General features: G+C 43.7%; 1 protein-coding gene across 2 annotated transcripts in view; it reads right to left on the minus strand.

Annotated features, from left to right (window-relative positions):
• The window catches only part of CCDC137 (coiled-coil domain containing 137), a 227398-nt gene that overhangs the window by 57819 nt on the left and 149736 nt on the right, over positions 1 to 19843 (minus strand). For both annotated transcript variants that reach the window (XM_044085041.1, XM_044085042.1), the window contains exon 5: positions 18665 to 18744. In XM_044085041.1, coding sequence (XP_043940976.1) covers positions 18665 to 18744 — 80 coding nt within the window. The remainder of the gene's footprint in view (positions 1 to 18664; positions 18745 to 19843) is intronic.

Genomic DNA, 19843 nt, shown 5'->3' on the forward strand with positions numbered 1-19843 from the left:
CGACAAACCTCGCTTCTTCGCCAGAGCTAGGCTTTTGGCTGCTGGCAAAAACTCTTGCCTCCCCATAGTGCCTTTTTTAGGCAATGTCTCAAAAATATTACCAATGTGAAATTAACCAATCAGAGCAAAATAAGGGATATGCTGCTAAATGCTATGAGCTTAAACCAAAAACTGCACTCCCTGGAAGCACTTCTATCACTAAAAGATGTAGATGTCTCTGCAGTCACCGAAACCTGGTTCAAGGCCTCAGAGTACCCTGGCCCTGCTAGGTTAAAATGCCTTCCACACCTTTAGACCGAAAACTGAACGTGTGAAAACCAAAGGAGGCAGTGTTTCAATCTATATTAGGAGATAAATTCACTTCCTGCAGAGTTAGACCGAACAACTCCATGGAGTCACTCCAGGCCCAAATTATGGTGGGTAAGACCCCTGATTCAAGTTATAACCAGTTATACATCTCCCTCCATGGGTCATGACACCCACAAATCCTACTTGACCAAACTAGAGACAATCCAAATTTTACCCGAACACACTGGTTATAGGGGATTTCAATTATTTCACCATCAACTGGAAAACCTACACTAGCCCTAACTCGCTAGTGCAAAAGTTCCTTTATGAATTCAAATGCCCTGGAACAAACTGTCCACACTCTGACAAGAAGGACCAACATTCTAGATCTGGTACTTACCAACATGTAAACAGGTGCATTGCTGCAACTGTTGGGCCCTCATTAGTTAAAACTGACCACAAATCAGTCACCTTTGAGCTGACACTATCATCAGAACTCACAAAGGGTGAAATCAGACAAAAAAATTTCACCAAGACAAACTACACCCTCCTAGGTGAAGGTATAAATGCATTCCAAGCCCCTCCCCAAGCTGTAAGTGGTAACTACCCTGAAGCTTACTAAAGCCCTGTACAATCACTTGCATAAGTGTATAAACTCGGCTGTACCAGAAAGAATCAAAGCTAGAGTCAAGAAAAAAACAAGCTGCCATGGTGGACATCCAGCATCAACAAACTTTACAAAAAACGCAAAAAGTTGTTGTCCAAGAAAACAAAGGCAATGCCCCAAGAACAGAAAAGCAACCTCCTCAGCCTCAACAGGCAAATAACACAACCTGTCACATCTTCCAAGGGCTCCTTTGAGAGAAGCAAGTACAGCCAAGAATAACCATAAGGCCTTTTACAGCTATGTACATAACCTGAAGAGTAGGACCTAAGCATGTGCAGAACTAGTGGCCAATGGTATCACACAGAGACTCCACAGAGATAGCAAAGCTGCTAGTGGATAGGTTTGGCAAAAATTTCACTCCTTTATCACCTCCTAACTTCTAACAAACCTTCCCCTAAACTTCCCTCCAACCCTACATATCTGAAGAGCAGGTCCTCAAAGCCCCACCCAAGGCAAAAAACACACCCTCTATGGGACCAGACGACATCCCAGGCTGTCTTCTAAACAGGCTAAAACATGAACTAGCATCACCACTAAGTACTCTCTTCAATTATGCCCAACCACAGGCTTTGTTCCTGCAGAATGGAAAACAGCTACAGTTATTCCCCTCCAAAAAGATGGCCTAGCAACAGACCCATAAGCCTGACCAGCTTCATCTGTAAGGGTATGGAAAGTACAGTTGTGTACAATTACTATAAATATAGATGCTCGAGTGTATTCACTGTTGCAGTCATCACATTTGGGTTATCTGCTTGCAGTAGCCCTCAGTCGGCCTGATTATCAAAGTCTTGGGTCCTGCATCGGCTGCTGTCTAATCTTCCATGACGTCAGGTAGTCAGGGGTATAAAGCATGCAGCCAACGCCATTACATCAGTTTTTCTTGCCCCAGATGTCAGGTGCCCCCATAATGGGAAGCAATTATATAAAAGGTTATGCCTCCAACAAAAAAGCAAATACACCAAAAAGCTTTAAGCATAGTAAACAAGAATAGAGGTATAGACAATAGAAGTCAGGGGGCTGGAGGAAGGGTAACCAGGACTGAAACAGTGAATACACTCGAACATTTACATTTACAGTAAGTGTACACAACTGTACTATGTTCATGTTTCACTGTTGCAGTCATCACATTTGGGTAGATTCACAAAGCTAAGGATAGGATGAGGTAATCAGATAGCATTAGGACCAGCTAAAAGGCCCTGCAAGACTGCAGTGGCAAATACAGCTCTGGATTTAAAAAAAAATTGGCAAGTGGTAATGCTTGGTGAAGGTATGCACAGAACTCCAGAAAGCAGCTATTAGGATGTCTCTGGTAGGGACACCTCCAAGAAAGGCTGTAGAGGTAGATGCAGCCCTGGTTGAATGTGGTCTTATCCCCTGTGGGGTAGGTTTTCCATGATGCTTAAAGCAAAAATGAATGCAATGGCCTATCCACTTAGAAATGGCCTTCTCCTCTGCCCCTGCAGCAAATGCAACCAGCAGCTGTTCAGATTTCCTGAGAGGCTTAGTCCTGTCCAAGTAAAAATCTAAGTTGTCTGTGCACGTCCAAACAGTGCAGTATTCATTCCCCTTTGTTCTGTGGATAACAAAAGAAGGTTGGCAAATGAATGGACTGATTAAGGGCCACACTGGATACCACCTTGGGCATGAAGGAGGGATTGGTCCTAAGGGACACCCTGTCAGCATGAAAGATGATGAAAGGCTCCACTGCCATGAGGGCCCGTAATTCAGACACCCTTCTCGTTGAAATGATGGCTAGAAGAAAGGCTGTTTTCCAAGAAAGGAATTTCAACTCTGCATTTGCAACTGACTCAAAGGGAGGTAGAGTGAGCTTTTCATAGGTTCATACTAGGCTATCTGCCCTAGGGCATTTACAAGCCTAGCCAGAGTGTGTTTGGCTTTCGCCACCCCTTGGAATGAGTTTACTGTGCCCTTTTTAAGGTTGTGTTTACTGTGCCTCTGTCTAGTAGTGACACAGAAGTGACCCCGGGGTAAACCTACGATCTCCCATCCACTTGTCAAGATTTTTCTTGGAGAGTCAGTGAGGGGCTCTGCCTAACATGGACTAGGGTTCTATTCCAGAGTGAATGGTGCCTCTGGGTTATGAATCTGTCCCTCCAGCATGTCCTATTTATTTCTGTGCTGAGGTTCAAGTCACTCGATCGCGTAGCTCTAAGGGATTTGGATTTTCTGAGGTGGAGCATGTCCATTAATTCCGGGTTGGACATGGCTTTGTACGTCAGGCATAGATCGCCTCTGTGTAGGCGGTATGCAACTGAGTAGAGCTGGAGTTTCTTTAGCCGAGCAGCATATGGCATCTGTTTGAGTCCCTTGACCCTCTTAGTGAGGTACTTTTGGGGTCTTTCTAGTTGCTGCAGGTGTCGGGTAAGGTACATCCCAAATGAGGCATTGGACTCAATTATGGGCCTGATGAGGGATGAGTAAAGGGGCACAATGACCTCCCTTGATCTAGATGTGAATCCTTTCATGATAAGGTGGGCTATAAGAAGGTCTTTCTAACCACTTTGGCAATGTGGTTGTCAAAGGAGGGGTTACTATCAACTTGGGTCCCCGATTACTTCTTCTGTACTTAATGGATTACCTCCTATGTGGTAATTTGTGGGCACTTTGTTTTTGCCTAAGGGTATAACTATACACTTTTTGGCGTTTAGTTTAAGGCCATGGCTCTGACACCAGTTATCCGTCTCTAGGAGACCCTTTTGGAGGATGCTTGTGTCAGCTGGAGAGTCAATTATGGCGCCCAGTTTGCAGTCATCTGCGAACTTGGTCAGCCACAGTCCTCCCGTGTTAGCCTGTACCTCAGAAAAATATATTCCGAATAAGAGAGGTCCTAGGATTGAGCCCTGTGGGACGCCACTTGTAACTGGTTAAGAGTCCGACATGGCTCCAGCAATTCTGACCATGTGGGTTCTGTCCTTGAGCCAGTTTGCAACCCATCTTATGACATAGGGGTTTATATTTAGGCTGGAGAGTTTGTCTAAGATGCCAGAGTGGGGTATTGTGTCAAAGGCTTTTGCGAGGTCTAGGTAGGCTGTGTGGACCACCTTACCCTCATCAATGGCCTTGGTGACTGATTCAAAGAAGTCTACCAGGTTCAGGAGGCAGGATCTGCCCTTGACAAAGCTGAATTGGGTAAGATCCAGTGTCTGTAGGTCCCCAATGTCTTTGTTTATGAGTTCCATAATGATCCTCTCCATAGCTTTGCAGACCAGGCTAGTCAGGCTTATGGGGCAGTAGTTTCCAGGGTCCGTAGAAGCACCTTCTTTGTGGAGTGGGACCACTGTTGCTGTACGCCATTCTTTGGGTACATATCCAGTAGTAAGGCTAAGATTGAATAGCAGCTTTATGTGAGGGTATAGCTCTTCTTGGAGTTCATGTAGCATGCAGCCCGGGACACCGTCCGGTCCCATTGACGCTGTGTTTTTTTTGCTTTGGAGAGGGCGGCTCTCAACTGGGCATCTGAGATGTCAGGGAGGCAACACTCTGCTGGGATTGATATTTGTCCTTTTGAGGGGGGGGGGGGGAGTTTGCACTGAACCTGTCTGCCAGGACGTTGGCAATGTCTGAGGGGTCAGTGTATTTTTTGTTATTATGGACTAACTCTGAGCATATCTGGGAGTTGCCACCCAGGTTTCTAACATAACTAAAGAAAGCCTTATGATTATCTTTTGTTGCTTGTGCAATTTTTCTCTTGAATGTGGCCTTGGATGATTTTACGAGTGATCGTAGTTTTTTGCTAGTAATGATCAGAGATGCCTTCCCTTTTAGGGATTTTGCTCATGTAGTAGCTTCCTCCTTCTGTTGTATAGCTTATTTATGGCTGGGGTCCACCAGACAGGACGTCTGCCTTTGGGGGAATGGGTCTTGGTTTTATTTGGGATTGCATGATCCATGCATTCCTGAAGGTGTCCACAGAATGCGTTTATAACGGATTCAGCAGATAGGGCCGTGGTTTCCACTGGCCTGGGGGCCTTGAAGGATTCCACTTTGGTAAGTGTGAAGTTAGCTTTTGAGAAGTTCTTCACTGTGGTCTTTTGTGCTGGGGCTGGGGGCGGGATGTGGATTTCTAGTGAGATTAACTTATGGTCCGATCTTACCAATGAGGGGTATACTTCTGGTCTGGAACATTGTGTTCCCATGTTGGTGATGATCAGATCTAGTATGTTTGCCCCTCTTGTGGGAGTGGTGACCAATTGTTCCATAGCATTTGAGTTTATGAATTCTAGGAACCTCTGGGCTAGGGTGTTGGGGCTGGAGTAATGCTCCCAGGCTATGTTTGGATAGTTGAAGTCCCCCAATATGATGGTGTTTGGAGAGACCTTCATATTCTCCAGTGTCTTCAGGAAGGCAGAGTGGGGTTCCTGAGTTTGAGAGGGTGGTCTGTAGCATGCTACAAACTGAAAGGCAGTTTTGCCCACTGTTAGTTGCACATGGATGGTCTCCGATGCTTCATGCAATGCCACTAACCTGGAGGTGTGGGTGTCCTTGATGAATATGGATACTCCCCCTCCTTTTGTGGTTCGGTCTGAGTTTTGGGGCTGAAAAGCATGATATGAGGTATAACATGGTAGGGCTGGGGTGCTCTCGGCAGCCTTGAACCAGGTTTCTGTCACTGCACAGACATCGATGTTCTCCATACTGAGGAGGGCTTCGAGAGCGTGCATCTTGAGGTTTAGACTTCTGGCATTGAGCAGCATTACCCTTAGTTTCTTTCTACTTGTGTTGTCTAAGGAGGTGGGTTTGTCTTTTGAGCCTTGCCTAAAAAAGGCATTATGGGGGTGGCAAGAGCCTTTGCCAATATCCGAAAGCCCAGGGGTGACAGGTGCAAGCCGTCCCTTGCAAAGCAATGTGGCTTGTCGAGCATGTCATCCCAGGCAGACAGATACTGGATCCCCTTTGAATGACACCAATACTTAAGCCAATTGTTGAAATTGATCATTTTGTCTTTATACTGAGGCATCATTCTTGGTGAGGGTAAGATGCTGCTCAAGGTCAGGGTCATACCGACCTGGGCTACATGATCAGAGAGCTCCTCTATGTCTCTTTTTATGTAGTCCATGGAGGTACGTCTCAGGTCATTCACACCAGCATGGACAATGACTGAGTCATATTTGTACTTGCCTTGGAGTGACCTGAGTGCTTGTGTTATGTGGCGGATTCTAGCGCCCGACAGGCAGCTCACTGTGACCTTTTCTTTGCTCAGCCTGGTGAGCGGGATGTCAGTGTGTCCGACTATAGAGTCACCTATTACAAGTGTATCAGGTATGTTGTTAAGCCTTAAGGGCTGTGGCTGTTTGGCACACTGACTGAGAGCTATGTGTTGCCTGGGTTTTGTTTTGGGGTAGCGGTTGCTTGGATGTCTGCATTGGAGGTCTCTGCTGTTTTGGCAGATTTTTATTTAGAGCCTCAGAGTATGTTTTTGTGCGTTTATGTGTTTAGTCTGCAGTTGTGGTAGGACTATGTGAGACTGGATTTGTGGTGTGTGTGGTTACCTTCCCCTCCTGACTGGTTACGCCAGTACTGAGTCGAGAGAGCTCAGCCTCCAGTTTGGCTATATGGTTGCATCTCTCACATATATTTGTACTTGTTGGGAGGAGGAGAGGGTTAAGTTAAGGTCCCACTCTGGAGTAGGGGCTCTCCTAGGTGGTCTTAGGTTTTTGGCCCCTCTGAGGAATTGCTTCAGCAGTGGATGAGAGAAGAGGGGCGGTTCTGTATTGTAATGAGCTGAAATGGCTGAGGCATGAATTTTGATGGAGGAAAAGGAAAGGCCCTTGTGAAGCATCTCAGTTAGGTATTGAAGAATATGGGGTAAATTGGGCGCTGCTGTGCCCATCCACTGAGTTTGGCTCCAGGAACAGAATCTTTTCCATTTTTCAGCATAGGATTTTCCAGTACTAGGCCTCCTTGCCTCCACAATGACATCCATCACTTGCTTACTGAGGGATGGTAAAGGAGAGAGCAGGTAATTAGCCAGGCTGCCAGGTTCAGGGTTTGAAGTTGTGGGTGCAGAATCTGGCCCGCCTGCTGGGACAGCAGGGCAGGGGTTTGAGGCAGGTGCCATGGTGCCAACAGTGACACAATGCGCATGAGTGGGGTACCAGTGTTGGCATGGCCAGTCTGGTGCAATCAGTATTGTCTTGGTTTGCACTGTTTGATCTTTAGTAGTACCTTGGAGAAGGGAGGCAAAGGGGGAAAGGCATAAACTGCTAGGTTTTTCCAGGTGAAGGACAGGGCATCCACTTTCCAAGCTTGTTTGTGGGGAGTCCTTGTGCAGAATTTGTCCAATTGGTAGTTCTGTGGGGAGGCAAACAGGTCTATCTCTTTGCTCCATTTGTTTCTCAACATGTTGAATATCTTTGGTTCCAGTTTCCACTTGTGTGGGTCCATGAGATTTCTGCTTAGGTCGTCTGTCAGTGTATTTAGTTTTCCTGGCAGGAATTGAGCCTGTAGGTGCACTTGGTAGCTCAAGGCTGTGTTCCACAGAGCCATGGCTAGTCTGCAGAGAGGGTATGAGTGGGTTCCCCCCTGCTTGTTTATGTACCACATAACAGTGGTGTTGTCCGTCTTTACCAATAATTGTCCTGGAAGAATGTGGTCCTTGAAGGCTGTCAGAGCATTCTGTACAGCTAACATTTCTTTTTGATTGATATGCAAGTGCATTTGATTTGGGTTCCATTTGCCTTGAATGCACTGCCCTGCCAAGTGTGCCCCCCCCATGCATAGTCTGATGCGTCTGTTAGGGTTTGGGCGGCAGGGGGTAGAGTGAATGGCAGTCCCTTGTTTTGGTGGCAGGCCTCTGCCCACCAAAGGAACTCCATCTGTAGACAAGGTATGATAGGAATCATTGATTCTAGATCCTGAGAATGTTGACACCATAGGCTTTTTAGATACCACTGTAGTTTCCTCATATGCAGTCTTGCATATGGAATTAGTAGAATGCAAGAGGCCATGAGATAGCTTGGTCTTTGTGGCCAGTAGTTTGAAGTAAACCGTCAACTGAATTTGTTTCTCTGGAGTGAGGTAGGCCATTTGGGAAGTTGTATTCAAGCTTGCTCCCAGGAATACAATTTGTTGGCAGGGTACAAGATGTGATTTCGTTTATGGTGTACTCCACAGACGTTAGCAATTTCTTTACAAACGCCAGATGATTTAATAGTATGTCCCGGCTTTCTGCCTGAATTAGACAATCATCCAGGTATGGGTATATTTGAATATTTCTTTGCCTGCAAAATGTAATGACTGGAGCTAGGCACTTTATGAATTCCCTGGGTGCAGTAGATAAGCCAAAGGGCAATGCAGAGAAATGACAGTGCATATAGCCTGCTCTGAAGCGTAGGTATCTTCTGCAAGATTCCCTTATTGGGATGTGCAGGTAGGCTTCCTTTAAATCCAGTGTTGCCAACCAGGCATCTTTGCCCAGCATGGGAAGCAGCTGATGAGCTACATCTTGAATTTTGGGATTACCAAAAATGTGCTTAGGATAGACAGGTCCAGGACAGGACGCCAGGAATTGTTTTTTCTGGGTACCAGGAAAAGTCTTAAGTAGAAGCCTTGCCCCCATTCTTCTTCTGGGACAGGCTGAATAGCCCTGATGCTTAAAAGAGAGAGGACTTGCTTTTGAGCCTCTGCCCACTGATTTGGGGGTAGGTCTGGCCAACCGTTTGGGTTGGCAAGGAGTGGAAATGGAATCTGTGTCCTTGGGAAACTATATTTAAAACCCATTTGTCCTGGGTAATGAGTTCCCAATTTTCTGCATGCAGGGCAATCTTTCCCCCTAAAGGAACAGTCAGCTGAGCAGGGCTTGGAAGGTTTAAAGTTAAGTCACTGAGACAGTTTGCCATAGGGGGAGTCTTACTACTCCCTGCTTTGGAAGTGGGAACCCCCCACTGCTTAGGCCTGTGAGTACCGTGGGACTGAAGCCAACGTGTTCTGCTGGTCCTGGGTTTGGACTGAGTAGGCCTGGAAGAGGCAGGAAAGGACCAATTCTTAAGAGGGCCAATGCCTACTAAATCTGGGAGGCTGTACTTGTAGGAAATCTTTAACAGTTTGCATAGATTTAGTTTTTTCCTCCACCTTTTTAAGTACTTCTGCTTTGTTGCCAAACAGGCGGTCTTGGTTTAAGGGAGCATCCAGTAATTTAGCTTTAACATGATCTGGCAAAGATTGCTCCTTAAGCCAAGCATGCCTTCTAAGTACAGACCCAGTGACAGCAGCCCTGCAAGATGCCTCGAATGAATCAAAACCACAATGCAAAGTATGTTTTCCAACTTGTTCAGCAGAATGCATTAAATCCTGTAAAGCTTTATTTTCAGCACAGTCAGGAATCATCATTTTCTGTTTAAGCAATCCAATAATATGCTGCTGATACTTTAACATATGAAACTGCAGTTCATAGGTTGATAGGTAGGTACTAGGCTATCGGCCCAAGGGCCTATGTAAGCCTAAATTTATTGGTGCTACAAGTGAGACGTATATGTATCTATTATTTTTTACAACCTAAGGTTCATGGGTTCGATTAATTATGAATCAATCAATTTTTTATAGATGCACACACATACACCCGGTTTATTAGGGTAGCGTTTATTTTACGTAACTCAAAGTTTTTAACATTTTAATATACTTATGGATGTTCATTCACACTGTATTTTTGAGTTATTGGTTAAACAAGGCTCATGGATTTTTAGATTGTGTAAGAGCGTTGGGTATTGTAGAATACAATGGTAAAAAAAGTGACATCGCACCTTCTAGCATATTGGTGTTCAATTTTTTAAGGTTTTAATTTTATGGAGTGCATTTGAGCACCACGAATAAATACACATACTATGTATTTTTTCAACAACAAGGGCAGTTTAAACAACTTTGAGGTGTTCGTGGTGTCCTTTTGAATACAATTGTAACGAACAATTTTTAACACATTTGTTAACTATGTGTTTACATTCTTTTGATTTGCAAGTTGTTGATGTGTATTCAAGCTTCGCAAAAGCATGATTTGTGTATTTCCTATTTGACTAACTTTTAGTTAGCAATTTTAACGTTTTGGATTATGTGGATAATGTTCACTTAAGCGATTTTAAACGCTTTGTAAGAATGAAGTTACAGTAACGAAAGTTGTAGTTTCAATTGTAATGAAGAGCACTAGCACTTTAAGATCCAATTTCGGATTGACTAATTGTAATAATTGTAATTATTGTAATTATTTAATTAAGTCTTAATGGACAACAGTATTTAAAGGTTGGCACATCCAAAATGAACTTGTCTTGATAAAGCCTGATATTCGATCAGGCTGATTCGGTGTTTAAAGAAGATTTTTATGGTGTTTCTTGTACTAATAAAGTGGAGGATTATTTGGCAGCCGATTTGTCGTGGAGTTGCGTGTTCTTGGTTTAAACTTTTTGTCCTTGTATTTTGGCCTATGTAAGCCTAGCCAACAAGGTTCCCCTGGCTTACGCCACACAAGAAAGTTATTTTCCTGTGCCACTGTCGAGCAGAGAGACAGACGTGATCCCTGGGGTGTATTTCCTATTTCCCATCCACTCAAGATTTTTCTTGAAGAATGCTAATGAAGCACTTTGCTTGACATAGATGGGTAGCCTGTTCCAGAGTATGGGAAGTCTCTGGGACAGGAATCTATATCTCCAGCATGTCCTGTTTATTGTACTGACAAGGTTTAGGTCCCTAGAGCGTGTAGCTCGGAGGGATTGGGATTTCTTTAGGTGTAGCATGTCCAACAGCTCTGGGTTTGACATAGCTTTATATATGTTAGGCAGAGATCACCTCGGAGTAGGTGATATGCTATGGAGTAAAGCTGAAGTTTTTTGAGACTGGCAGTGTAGGGCATTTGTTTGAGGCCAGTAATCCTCTTTGTGAGGTACTTCTGTGGCCTTTCCAGCTGCTGCAGATGTCTTGTGAGGTACATTCCAAAAGGGGCATTGCTTAAGGCCCTCATGGCCAAGGTTGCAGAAGTGTATATCTTCTTACCCCATCTATCCAGTGCCCTGGAATCTCTATCAGAGGGAGTAGGATTTATGGCAGTAGTAGCCTTAAAGCCCTTCGGTTCCTGTGAAATGGTCTCAGGATCCGCAGTAGGATTTTTAAAGAGGAACTTGTGAGAGTCAGGTACCCTGCAATATCTATCAGGTTTTCTGGGAGCAGGAGGTAAAGAGTCAGGGGCCAGGCTAGATTCCGAGAAGGCATCTAAAATGTCCAGTACAGGAGGGATAGCTAAAGACCTGTCTTGAGGCAGGAGTAAGAATTCCCTAAGCCTCTTTTTGGAGTCAGGGTAATCCTGGCTTTCCAGCAAAAATGTTCCCCAAGAGTATGCAAGGCTTCACCAAAAGAGAAATCCTCTGGAGGGGAAGCAGAGGAAATGGAGTCCCCTGCATTAGAATCCTCATAAGTAGATAAGGGCAATTCCTGGTCATCAGGAAAATAGAAATCTCAGAATCCTGATCAGAAGAATCAGAAGGAAAATCAGTTATAGATCTCTCAGTGGGGGTAGGGTGGCTTCCCCTATAGAGTAATAAGGTCTTCAGCCATTCTTTTTTTTTTTTAGGCATAGGGGCCTGACCATGCGGTCTGGGAGTCTGTTTTCTAGGCATGGATCGAGTTTTAGGCCTTGAAGAAGAAGATGTCATCAGTTTAATATGCAAGTCAGTAGGCCTGAATACACCCTCAGAAGCCAGTACCTGCACAGCGGCTCCGGACCCATCCAAGGTAGACATCTGCAGGTTCCACAGTGACATCTGCAGGTTCCACAGTCGAAGAAGCAGGTCGCGGCATACCAGACTCCGAATGGGTCTCAGTAGAGGCTTGCGAATCTGAAGTAGCGTGTATCCGGGGCTGCGAAAGCGCCTCATTGAGTACCGGAGAACTGGCGACTAGCTTAGGAGAAGCGTCGTCAGCAGCTTTGGACCTATGAGGTCTGTCTCTGTCTTTACCTCTGCGTTTTTTTCAGAATGTCGTTAGTTGGGTGGCTTACCAAAGCCATTTCTGGATAATTGAACCCAGTACCAAAACATTTAGATGCGTAAATGAATCAATGACTAATAGTACGAGGTTTGAATAAAGCACAAAACCGACAATGAGGTACGTTGTGGTCTGGGCCTAAGCAAGGAATGCAGTACGAATGAAAATCTTTATGAGGTATTTGCTTTCCACAAGAAATACAATTGCTAACTTTTACCGACATCGGTTTAGAGCAAGAAAAAGGTTCCCCCATTGGGGTACTTAGCTTAGTTGAAGACTTTGGATATGACACTCAAAAACTAAAATTTCAGGAGTCGGCCGACCGGCACTTGCGAACTGCTTCTGCTTCAGGCACCGCATCATAAGGAAGACTGATGTAATGGCGTTGACTGCATGCTTTATACCCTTGACTACCTACGTCATGGAAGATGAGACAGCAACCGACGCAGGACCCAAGACTTTGATAATCAGGCTGACTGAGGGCTACTGCAAGCAGATAACCCAAATATGATGACTGCAACAGTGAAACAAGAAGAACATCGCATTGTTATGGACATCATAAATAAAGACACAGGTGACCTCCAAACACTGGCTCATACTCAATTCGGCTTCGTGAAGGGCAAATCCTGCTCATTAAATCTGGAGGATTTCTTTGAAAGTATTACCAAGGCGACTGATGAGGGCAAATTTGTGCACACAGCATACCTCGACTTAGCAAATGCTTTCGACACAATCCCACATTCAGGCATTACAGATAACTTAGCAAATTGAATGTAAACCCCCTCGTTGTAAGATGGGTTGCCAACTTGCTCAAAAACCGGACAGACTATCAAAGTGGGTGACTCCATATCAACCAGTAGACCTGTTACCAGCAGGGTGCCACAGAGATCAGTGCTGGGCCCCCTACTGTTTGGTATATACTTCTCAGAAGTTCAGGTAAAAACTAAGGGGTTGTGGCTGACCAAGTCTGTAAACGACTGCAAACTAGATGCAATCACTGAATTCACAAATGTCAGTATATTCCAGGGGGGTCTCACGCAGAACAGCAATTTGTGTATTAGTCACAGTCTCAAACTGAAAGCAAAGAAATGCACCATCATTCCCTTTGGCAGAAACAATGTCCCTTCACATTATTAAATCAACAATACCCTAAGTACACATGAAGTGGTAAGAGGCCTGAGATCACAAGTTGACTGTGACCTTAACTTCAACCACTATGTGTCTACCATAGTAGAGAAAGCTTTCTATGGAGCACACTTGATTAATAAAGGCATCGCCTCAAGAGTTCATAGGTAGGTACTAGGCTATTGGCCCTAGGGTCTATACAACCCTAGCCAAAAAGGTACCCTGGCTTTCGCCACCCAAGATAATTATTTTCCTGTACCACTCTCGAGCAGGGCCACATAAGTGATCCCTGGGGTGAATTTCCCATCCAGTCATCAAGATTTTTCTTGAAGAGTGCTAATGAGGAGCTTTGTTTGATATAGATAGGTAGTTTGTACCAGAGTATGGGAAGTCTCTGGGACAGGAATCTATCCCTCCAGCATGTTCTGTTTATTGTGGTGACAACGTTTAGGTCCCTAGAACGTGTAGCTATGAGGGATTTCTTTAAGTGGAGCATGTCCAACAGCTCTGGATTTGACACAGCTTTGTATGTTAGGCAGAGATCACCTCTGAGTAGGCGATATGCGACAGAGTAAAGCTAGAGTTTTTTTTAAATGGTCTGCATAGGGCATTTGTTTGAGGCCGGTAATCCTCTTTGTGAGGTATTTCTGCGGCCTTTCCAGTTGTAGACGTCTTGTGAGGTACATACCAAAAGGGGCATTGTACTCTATAATGGGTCTAATGAGTGACGAGTAGAGGGGAACAATGATCTCTTTTCCTGGATGAGAAACCTTTTGTGATGAGGTGGCCACGTAGAAGGATTTCCTGACTACTGTGGTGATGTGATTATCAAAGGAGAGACTGCTGTTCACTTGTGTCCCAAGGTCTCTTACCACACTTTCGGTGTTAAGTAGACTACTGCCTATGTGGTAGTTCATAGGTACAGAGTTTTTACCAAAGGGGATGACAATGCCCTTTTTGGCACTTAGCTTGAGGCCATGGCTTTGACACCAGGCATCTGTCTCAGTGAGGCCCTTTTGTAGAATGTCCACATCGTTAGGAGTTTTGATTATGGCACCTAGTTTGCAGTCATCTGCGAAGTTCGTTAGCCAAAGACCTTCTGTGTTTGGTATCTACTTCTTTGAAGTACAGGCTAACAGGAGAGGACCCAGGACTGAACCCTGTGGTACACACCACTTGTCACTGGTCTGAAGTCGGACTTGGAGCCTGCTACTTTCAGTGTGGGATATGTCAGTAAGCCAGTTAGCAACCCATCTTGTGACATAGGGATTTATACCTAGTTTAGTGAGTTTATCTATAATTTCAGAGTGGGGGATGGTGCCGAAAGCCTTGGCGAGATCTAGATAGGCTGTGTGAACCACCTTACCCTCATCTACGGCTTTGGCTGCTTCAAAGAAGTTTATCAGGTTTAGAAGACAGGATTCTGCCTTTTACAAACCCGAACTGGGTGGGGTCCAGAGTTCGGAGATTACCAATGTCTTTGTTTACAAGTTCCATGATGATACGTTCCATGGCCTTGCAGACCAGGCTCGTCAGGCTAATGGGGCAGTAGTTCCCGGGGTCTGTGGTGGCTCCCCCTTTGTGAAGTGGGATAACCGTCGCTGTGCGCCATTCAGTGGGCACAAAGCCTGAGGTGAGGATATGATTGAACATGGTACTTGGGTCGGATGTGTCTGATGTTAGACTCTGTAGTTCGTGTAGAACGCAGCCTGGGATGTTGTCAGGTCCCATGGATGCTGTGTTCTTGGATTTGGAGAGTGTGGTTTTTACCTGTGCATCCGTGATTACAGGAATTTGCATTCTTCCGGTATAGAGATGGGCCCTTTAGGGAGTGAGAGGGGGGGTAAAGTTAGCACTGAACCAACCTGCCAGGATGTTGGCAATATCAGTTGGTTCTGTATATTTAGTGCCATTGTGCTGTAAACTCAGAGCAGATCTGAGTGTTGCCATTGACATTCTTGACATAGCTATAGAATGCTTTGTGGTTGTCTTTAGAATCAATCCGTGGCGATTTTGTTTTCGTAACTAGCTTTGGAGGATTTTATGAGGGATCTCAGCTTCTTACTGAGGCTGACCAGGGAGTTTCTCCAATCATGGGATTCTACTCTTTTTTTGCAACAGTTTTTCTTCTGTTGTAGAATTTGCTTATGGCAAGGGACCACCAGATTGGCTTCATTTTTTGGAGGATAGCATCTTGGTTCTGTTAAGGATAGCACGATCCATGCACTCATGTAAATGCTTATAAAGTGCATTTGTGTAGGATTCAGCAGTCGTACCTCTATTGCCCGTCTGCATGGGCGTCGTGAAGTTTGCCACTTCTTTCTCAAGAAGCGTGAAGTTGGCTTTGAAGACATTTTTTACACTGGTTTCCCTAATGAGGGGGTGGGGTGGGATTTGGATGTCTAGAGTGATTAGCTTGTTGTCTGATCTGACTGATGAGGAATTTACCTCTGGTGTGGAACATGGTCGCCCATGTTAGTAATGATCAGGTCTAGGATATTGCTGCCCCTGGTGGGGATGTGGATGAGTTGATTCAAGGCGTTGGAATTTATGAATTTCAGAAAACATTGAGCAAAAGAGTTGGTACATGAGCAGTTTTCCCAGTTAATGGTGGGGTAGTTGAAATCACCCATTATTAGGATGTTGGGTTGTACCCTAACTTTCCAGTGTATCAAGAAATGAGGAGTGGGAATCTTGGGGCACAGTGGGGGATCTGTAGCAAGTTACAATTTGGATTGTGGTCTTGCCCAGAGTTAGTTGCACTTGGATAATCTCGGATGCATTATGCTGAGCAACTAGCCTGGAGGTGTGGATATCCTTAATGAATATGGACACGCCTCCGCATTTAGTGTTTCAGCCAAGTTAGGTCACAGAAAGGTGTGGTATGAATTATAGCCTGGTAATGCAGGGGTGCTCTCTGGAGCCTTGAACCAGGTCTCTCGTCATTGCACAGATGTCGATGTTCTCCGTTTTAAGGAGTGCCTCGAGTGAGTGCATTTTGAGGTTTAGACTTCTGGCATTAAGTAGCATTACCCTCAGATTTTGCTTGCTTGTACCTGTTACGGTGGTGAATTTGTCATTTGAACCTTGCCTAAAAAAGGCACTATAGGGGTGGTAAGAGCCTTAGCCAGTATCCGGAATCCCAAGGGTGACAGGTGCAGGCCATCTCTGGCAAAGCATCGTGGTCTGTAGATCATGTCATCCCAGGCAGACAGACACTGGATCCCCTCAATGACACCAGAAGCTTAGCCAATTGTTGAAGTCAATCATTTTGTCCTTGTATTGTGGTATCATTCTGGGTGATGGCAGGATGCTACTCATGGTTAGGGTCATACCTGCCTGGGCTACAAGATCAGAGAACTCCTCCCTGTCTCTTTTCATGTAGTCTAGGGAGGTATGTCTCAGGTCATTCACACCAACATGGATAATGACAGAGTCATATTTGTACTTGTTGTGGAGTGAGTAAAAGAAGTTCTAACCCTCCTACACTCAGCACTTATCTGGCCCACAATTGAGTATAACACCCCATTCAGCATGTACCATACTAAGCACTTGCAGCAAATAGAGAGCCCTCAGAGGTTTCTAACAAAGAAGATCAAGAGGCTCCAGTATGTGCCTTACACAGACTGACTAAAGTCCCTGTCACTATACTCCATCATATAGACTTCTTAGGGGAGACCTGTGCCAGGCCTACAGAGCAATCCAAGATCCAAACCTAATGAACTTGCTGTATATCCATAAATCAAATGGGACTAGGGCTACCTGTTCCAGGGACTTAAATATGGCCTACGACTTAAATAGGACATGCTGGTGATACGGATTAATTTCCCAGTGACTGCTGAATTTTTGGAGGGTTCTTATTACATTATCGAAAGATAACATAATTGAATGCTCAAAACATCGAAATGGCCGCATAGCGAAGCTTTTGTGTGGGGCTGTGCCCCTCGCAACCCCCGCTAAATATATATTCCAACTCTGAGATCGCACTACAGCAAGGAAAGGGCAAACATCCCAATCTTCACTGTACTGCTATCCCAAAATGCAATCTTAGTAATGTGGCCATTTCGAAGTTCTGAGCGTTCGATAACGTAATAGGAACCCTTTTTGGAACAAGCTATCAATTCATGTGAAACAGAGCACATCTAGGTCACTGTTCAAGAGGAATCTGGAGAAGTGGATGGGGCACCATAAATTCTTACCAGGGATAGCACCCACAACCCTCCTGGACATGGGCAGTCATCATCAATTGCAATCTTTGGTATTGAGTAGCATTTCTATGGTACTACATTGGGATGAAGCAGCAAGGCTTAAAATGACCTTCGGAATGATAGCCTAGTAATCTTCTATGATCGTATGATCATATGAAGTTATGTAAGATGCCTGTGATTCACACCACTGCCATTCTAATTCAATGGGCTCTTTAATTTATGTATTTACTGACAATTATTTATCGGGAAGTCCGACTGGGCACATGTGCCCTTTTTCTGCAGTGGCCCAGGGAGAAAAGCTCCACGGTATTATGTTTCATGCAATCAATATTTACAAAAATAAATTTTATAATGCAGTTTCAGTGAATACATGGCAAAAAGTTGCTGTTCAAGAAAACAAAGGCAATGCCCCAACAATGGAAAAGCACCCTCCTCAGCTTCAACAGGCAAATAACACAACTTGTCAAATCCTCCAAGGGCTCTTTTAAGAGAAGCAAGCAAAATAAAATGTGTATTGATATGCGCAAACATTAAATTTGCAAGTCTTGTACTGAGACTTTACAAATAGAAGATGGTATATAAGATAGGTAGGAGTAACTTAAGAAATAGTATAGAAGTTATTAAGAGTAGATAAGCAAGTTTGTGTTAATGCTATGAAGACAAAATTACTTCCTTATGTCTAGTATGACTTGTATAAAGGGGACTTTAGATATAATTTAGGGAAGAGGAAAAAAAAAAAGAACTAAAACAAGATCACGTTAACATGTCAGGCTCCATGTCAGCAATTTTGTGGGACCAAAAAAATAAAAAAAAAAACAACATATTCTAATTTTATAAGAAGCACCTAGGGCTATATTAATATAGTAAATTATCTCAGAAACAAAGAAACAATAAAAAATACACGAGGGTGATATTTTCCTTTAAAAGAAAACTGCATTTACACAAAATAAACTCTACGAAGACAGGCATACAAGACCCTAGCCATTCATTCTCCAATACCTAATTGAGGATCACAAGAGAGCCAAAATCCATCTTGCCATTCAGAGTGTGCTAAACTGGGATTAGTAATCAACTTAGCATGACACACCCATCCCCCCAGCCACACATGCACGCAATGTGGAAGACTGTCAACTTAATTACGACATGTGTTGTCTTTGGGATGTGGGAGGAAACCACAACATTAAGGCAAAACTACATTGATAAACACAACATGCAGACTCTGTAGAGAAGACTATGTTCTGCAGAACATTGACTAGAGAGCCAACTGCTGTGCAGCAACACCACTAATCAGTGTGTTGCATGAGGCTTGCAAAAGAATGGCAATTAGAAATATATACACTTGTTATAACTACTAAACATCATGTGAAATGCAAAAATATTTTTTTTATTCTACCTTTTCTTTTGAAGCACCTTTCCTTGGTTTGGCTGTTAGACTTGGTGGCTGTTTGACAACATCCCCAAATTTCACATGATCTAAGAAAACAATAAGAACATCATAATGGCACAAAACTGTCTCCACTTTATACAAGAATGGTCTGCAAGATGTACTGAATCTCTCTATACAGACAGAATTTAACACTGTGGTGGACGTCCAATATCAGATTTACGTCATAAAATTAGAACTAGTAAAATAGAATACAGTAAATTCAAACCAGTAAAATTAGTGTAGTGCCAACACTGATATTCCAAAAGCAATTTTCAAGGGGCACAAGCCTCCTTAACCCCCCCCCCATCCCCAATCTTAAACTCCATGGTTACAGAAAATGAAGCGCAAACACCTGTAAATGGGTAATGGTTTCCCATGTCTGGTCCATACCTCTCAACCTCAGAGTAAGAAATCTGGACATAGCCATGAAAAAAGTGGTACAAATAGGGACAATTTTAAAATATTGCTCTTATAAACTTAGAAAGTTGATAGAATAACAGGTTTTGCAGTAGCATGAATTTTCTGAAGGGTATGAAGTCTAAAACTCAAATTTCTGTCATTATTTTCTAACTTCAATCTTTAATGATTTCCCACAAATTTGCCAGAAAGCCAGACGTTTATGAAAAATGGACCAAAAATATAAGGCAAAAATATGGACATTCTGCAAAACTCTGTACAGTTATGAGGTATGCAGCACTAATAGCAGCTCAAACGACAACTGCAGTTCACAAACTGAGCTATAAAAGGTGAAAGCACACAACACAAAAGTAACCTGAACCCTAACCCAAAACACCCACACACAGTACAATTTCAAAATAACAGTTCTATACATTAATGATTTGCTAATAATACAATACTACTGGAAATTATTATACTACAGGTTTACAGTAAATCAACACAAACTGCAACAAGCCGCAACTTCATATTAAATCCTGGCATATCAGTTATGACAAAACACTTGGAAGAACTTTCAGTGTAAAAGGCCAACTATGCACAATTCGGTAGAAACGTGTCATTCAAAGTTGCCCATAAAAGCTGTCATTCTATACTACACTGTGTATATTGTTATCTGACAACTAGCTATAAAAGCTGAATATATTACTATGGACCTTTTCTATACATGTATATGAAATGTTATATTACTTA

The sequence above is a fragment of the Protopterus annectens genome, chromosome 10.part0, assembly GCF_019279795.1.
Source record: "Protopterus annectens isolate FY-2018-M chromosome 10.part0, PAN1.0, whole genome shotgun sequence".
Lineage (NCBI taxonomy): Eukaryota > Metazoa > Chordata > Ceratodontiformes > Protopteridae > Protopterus > Protopterus annectens.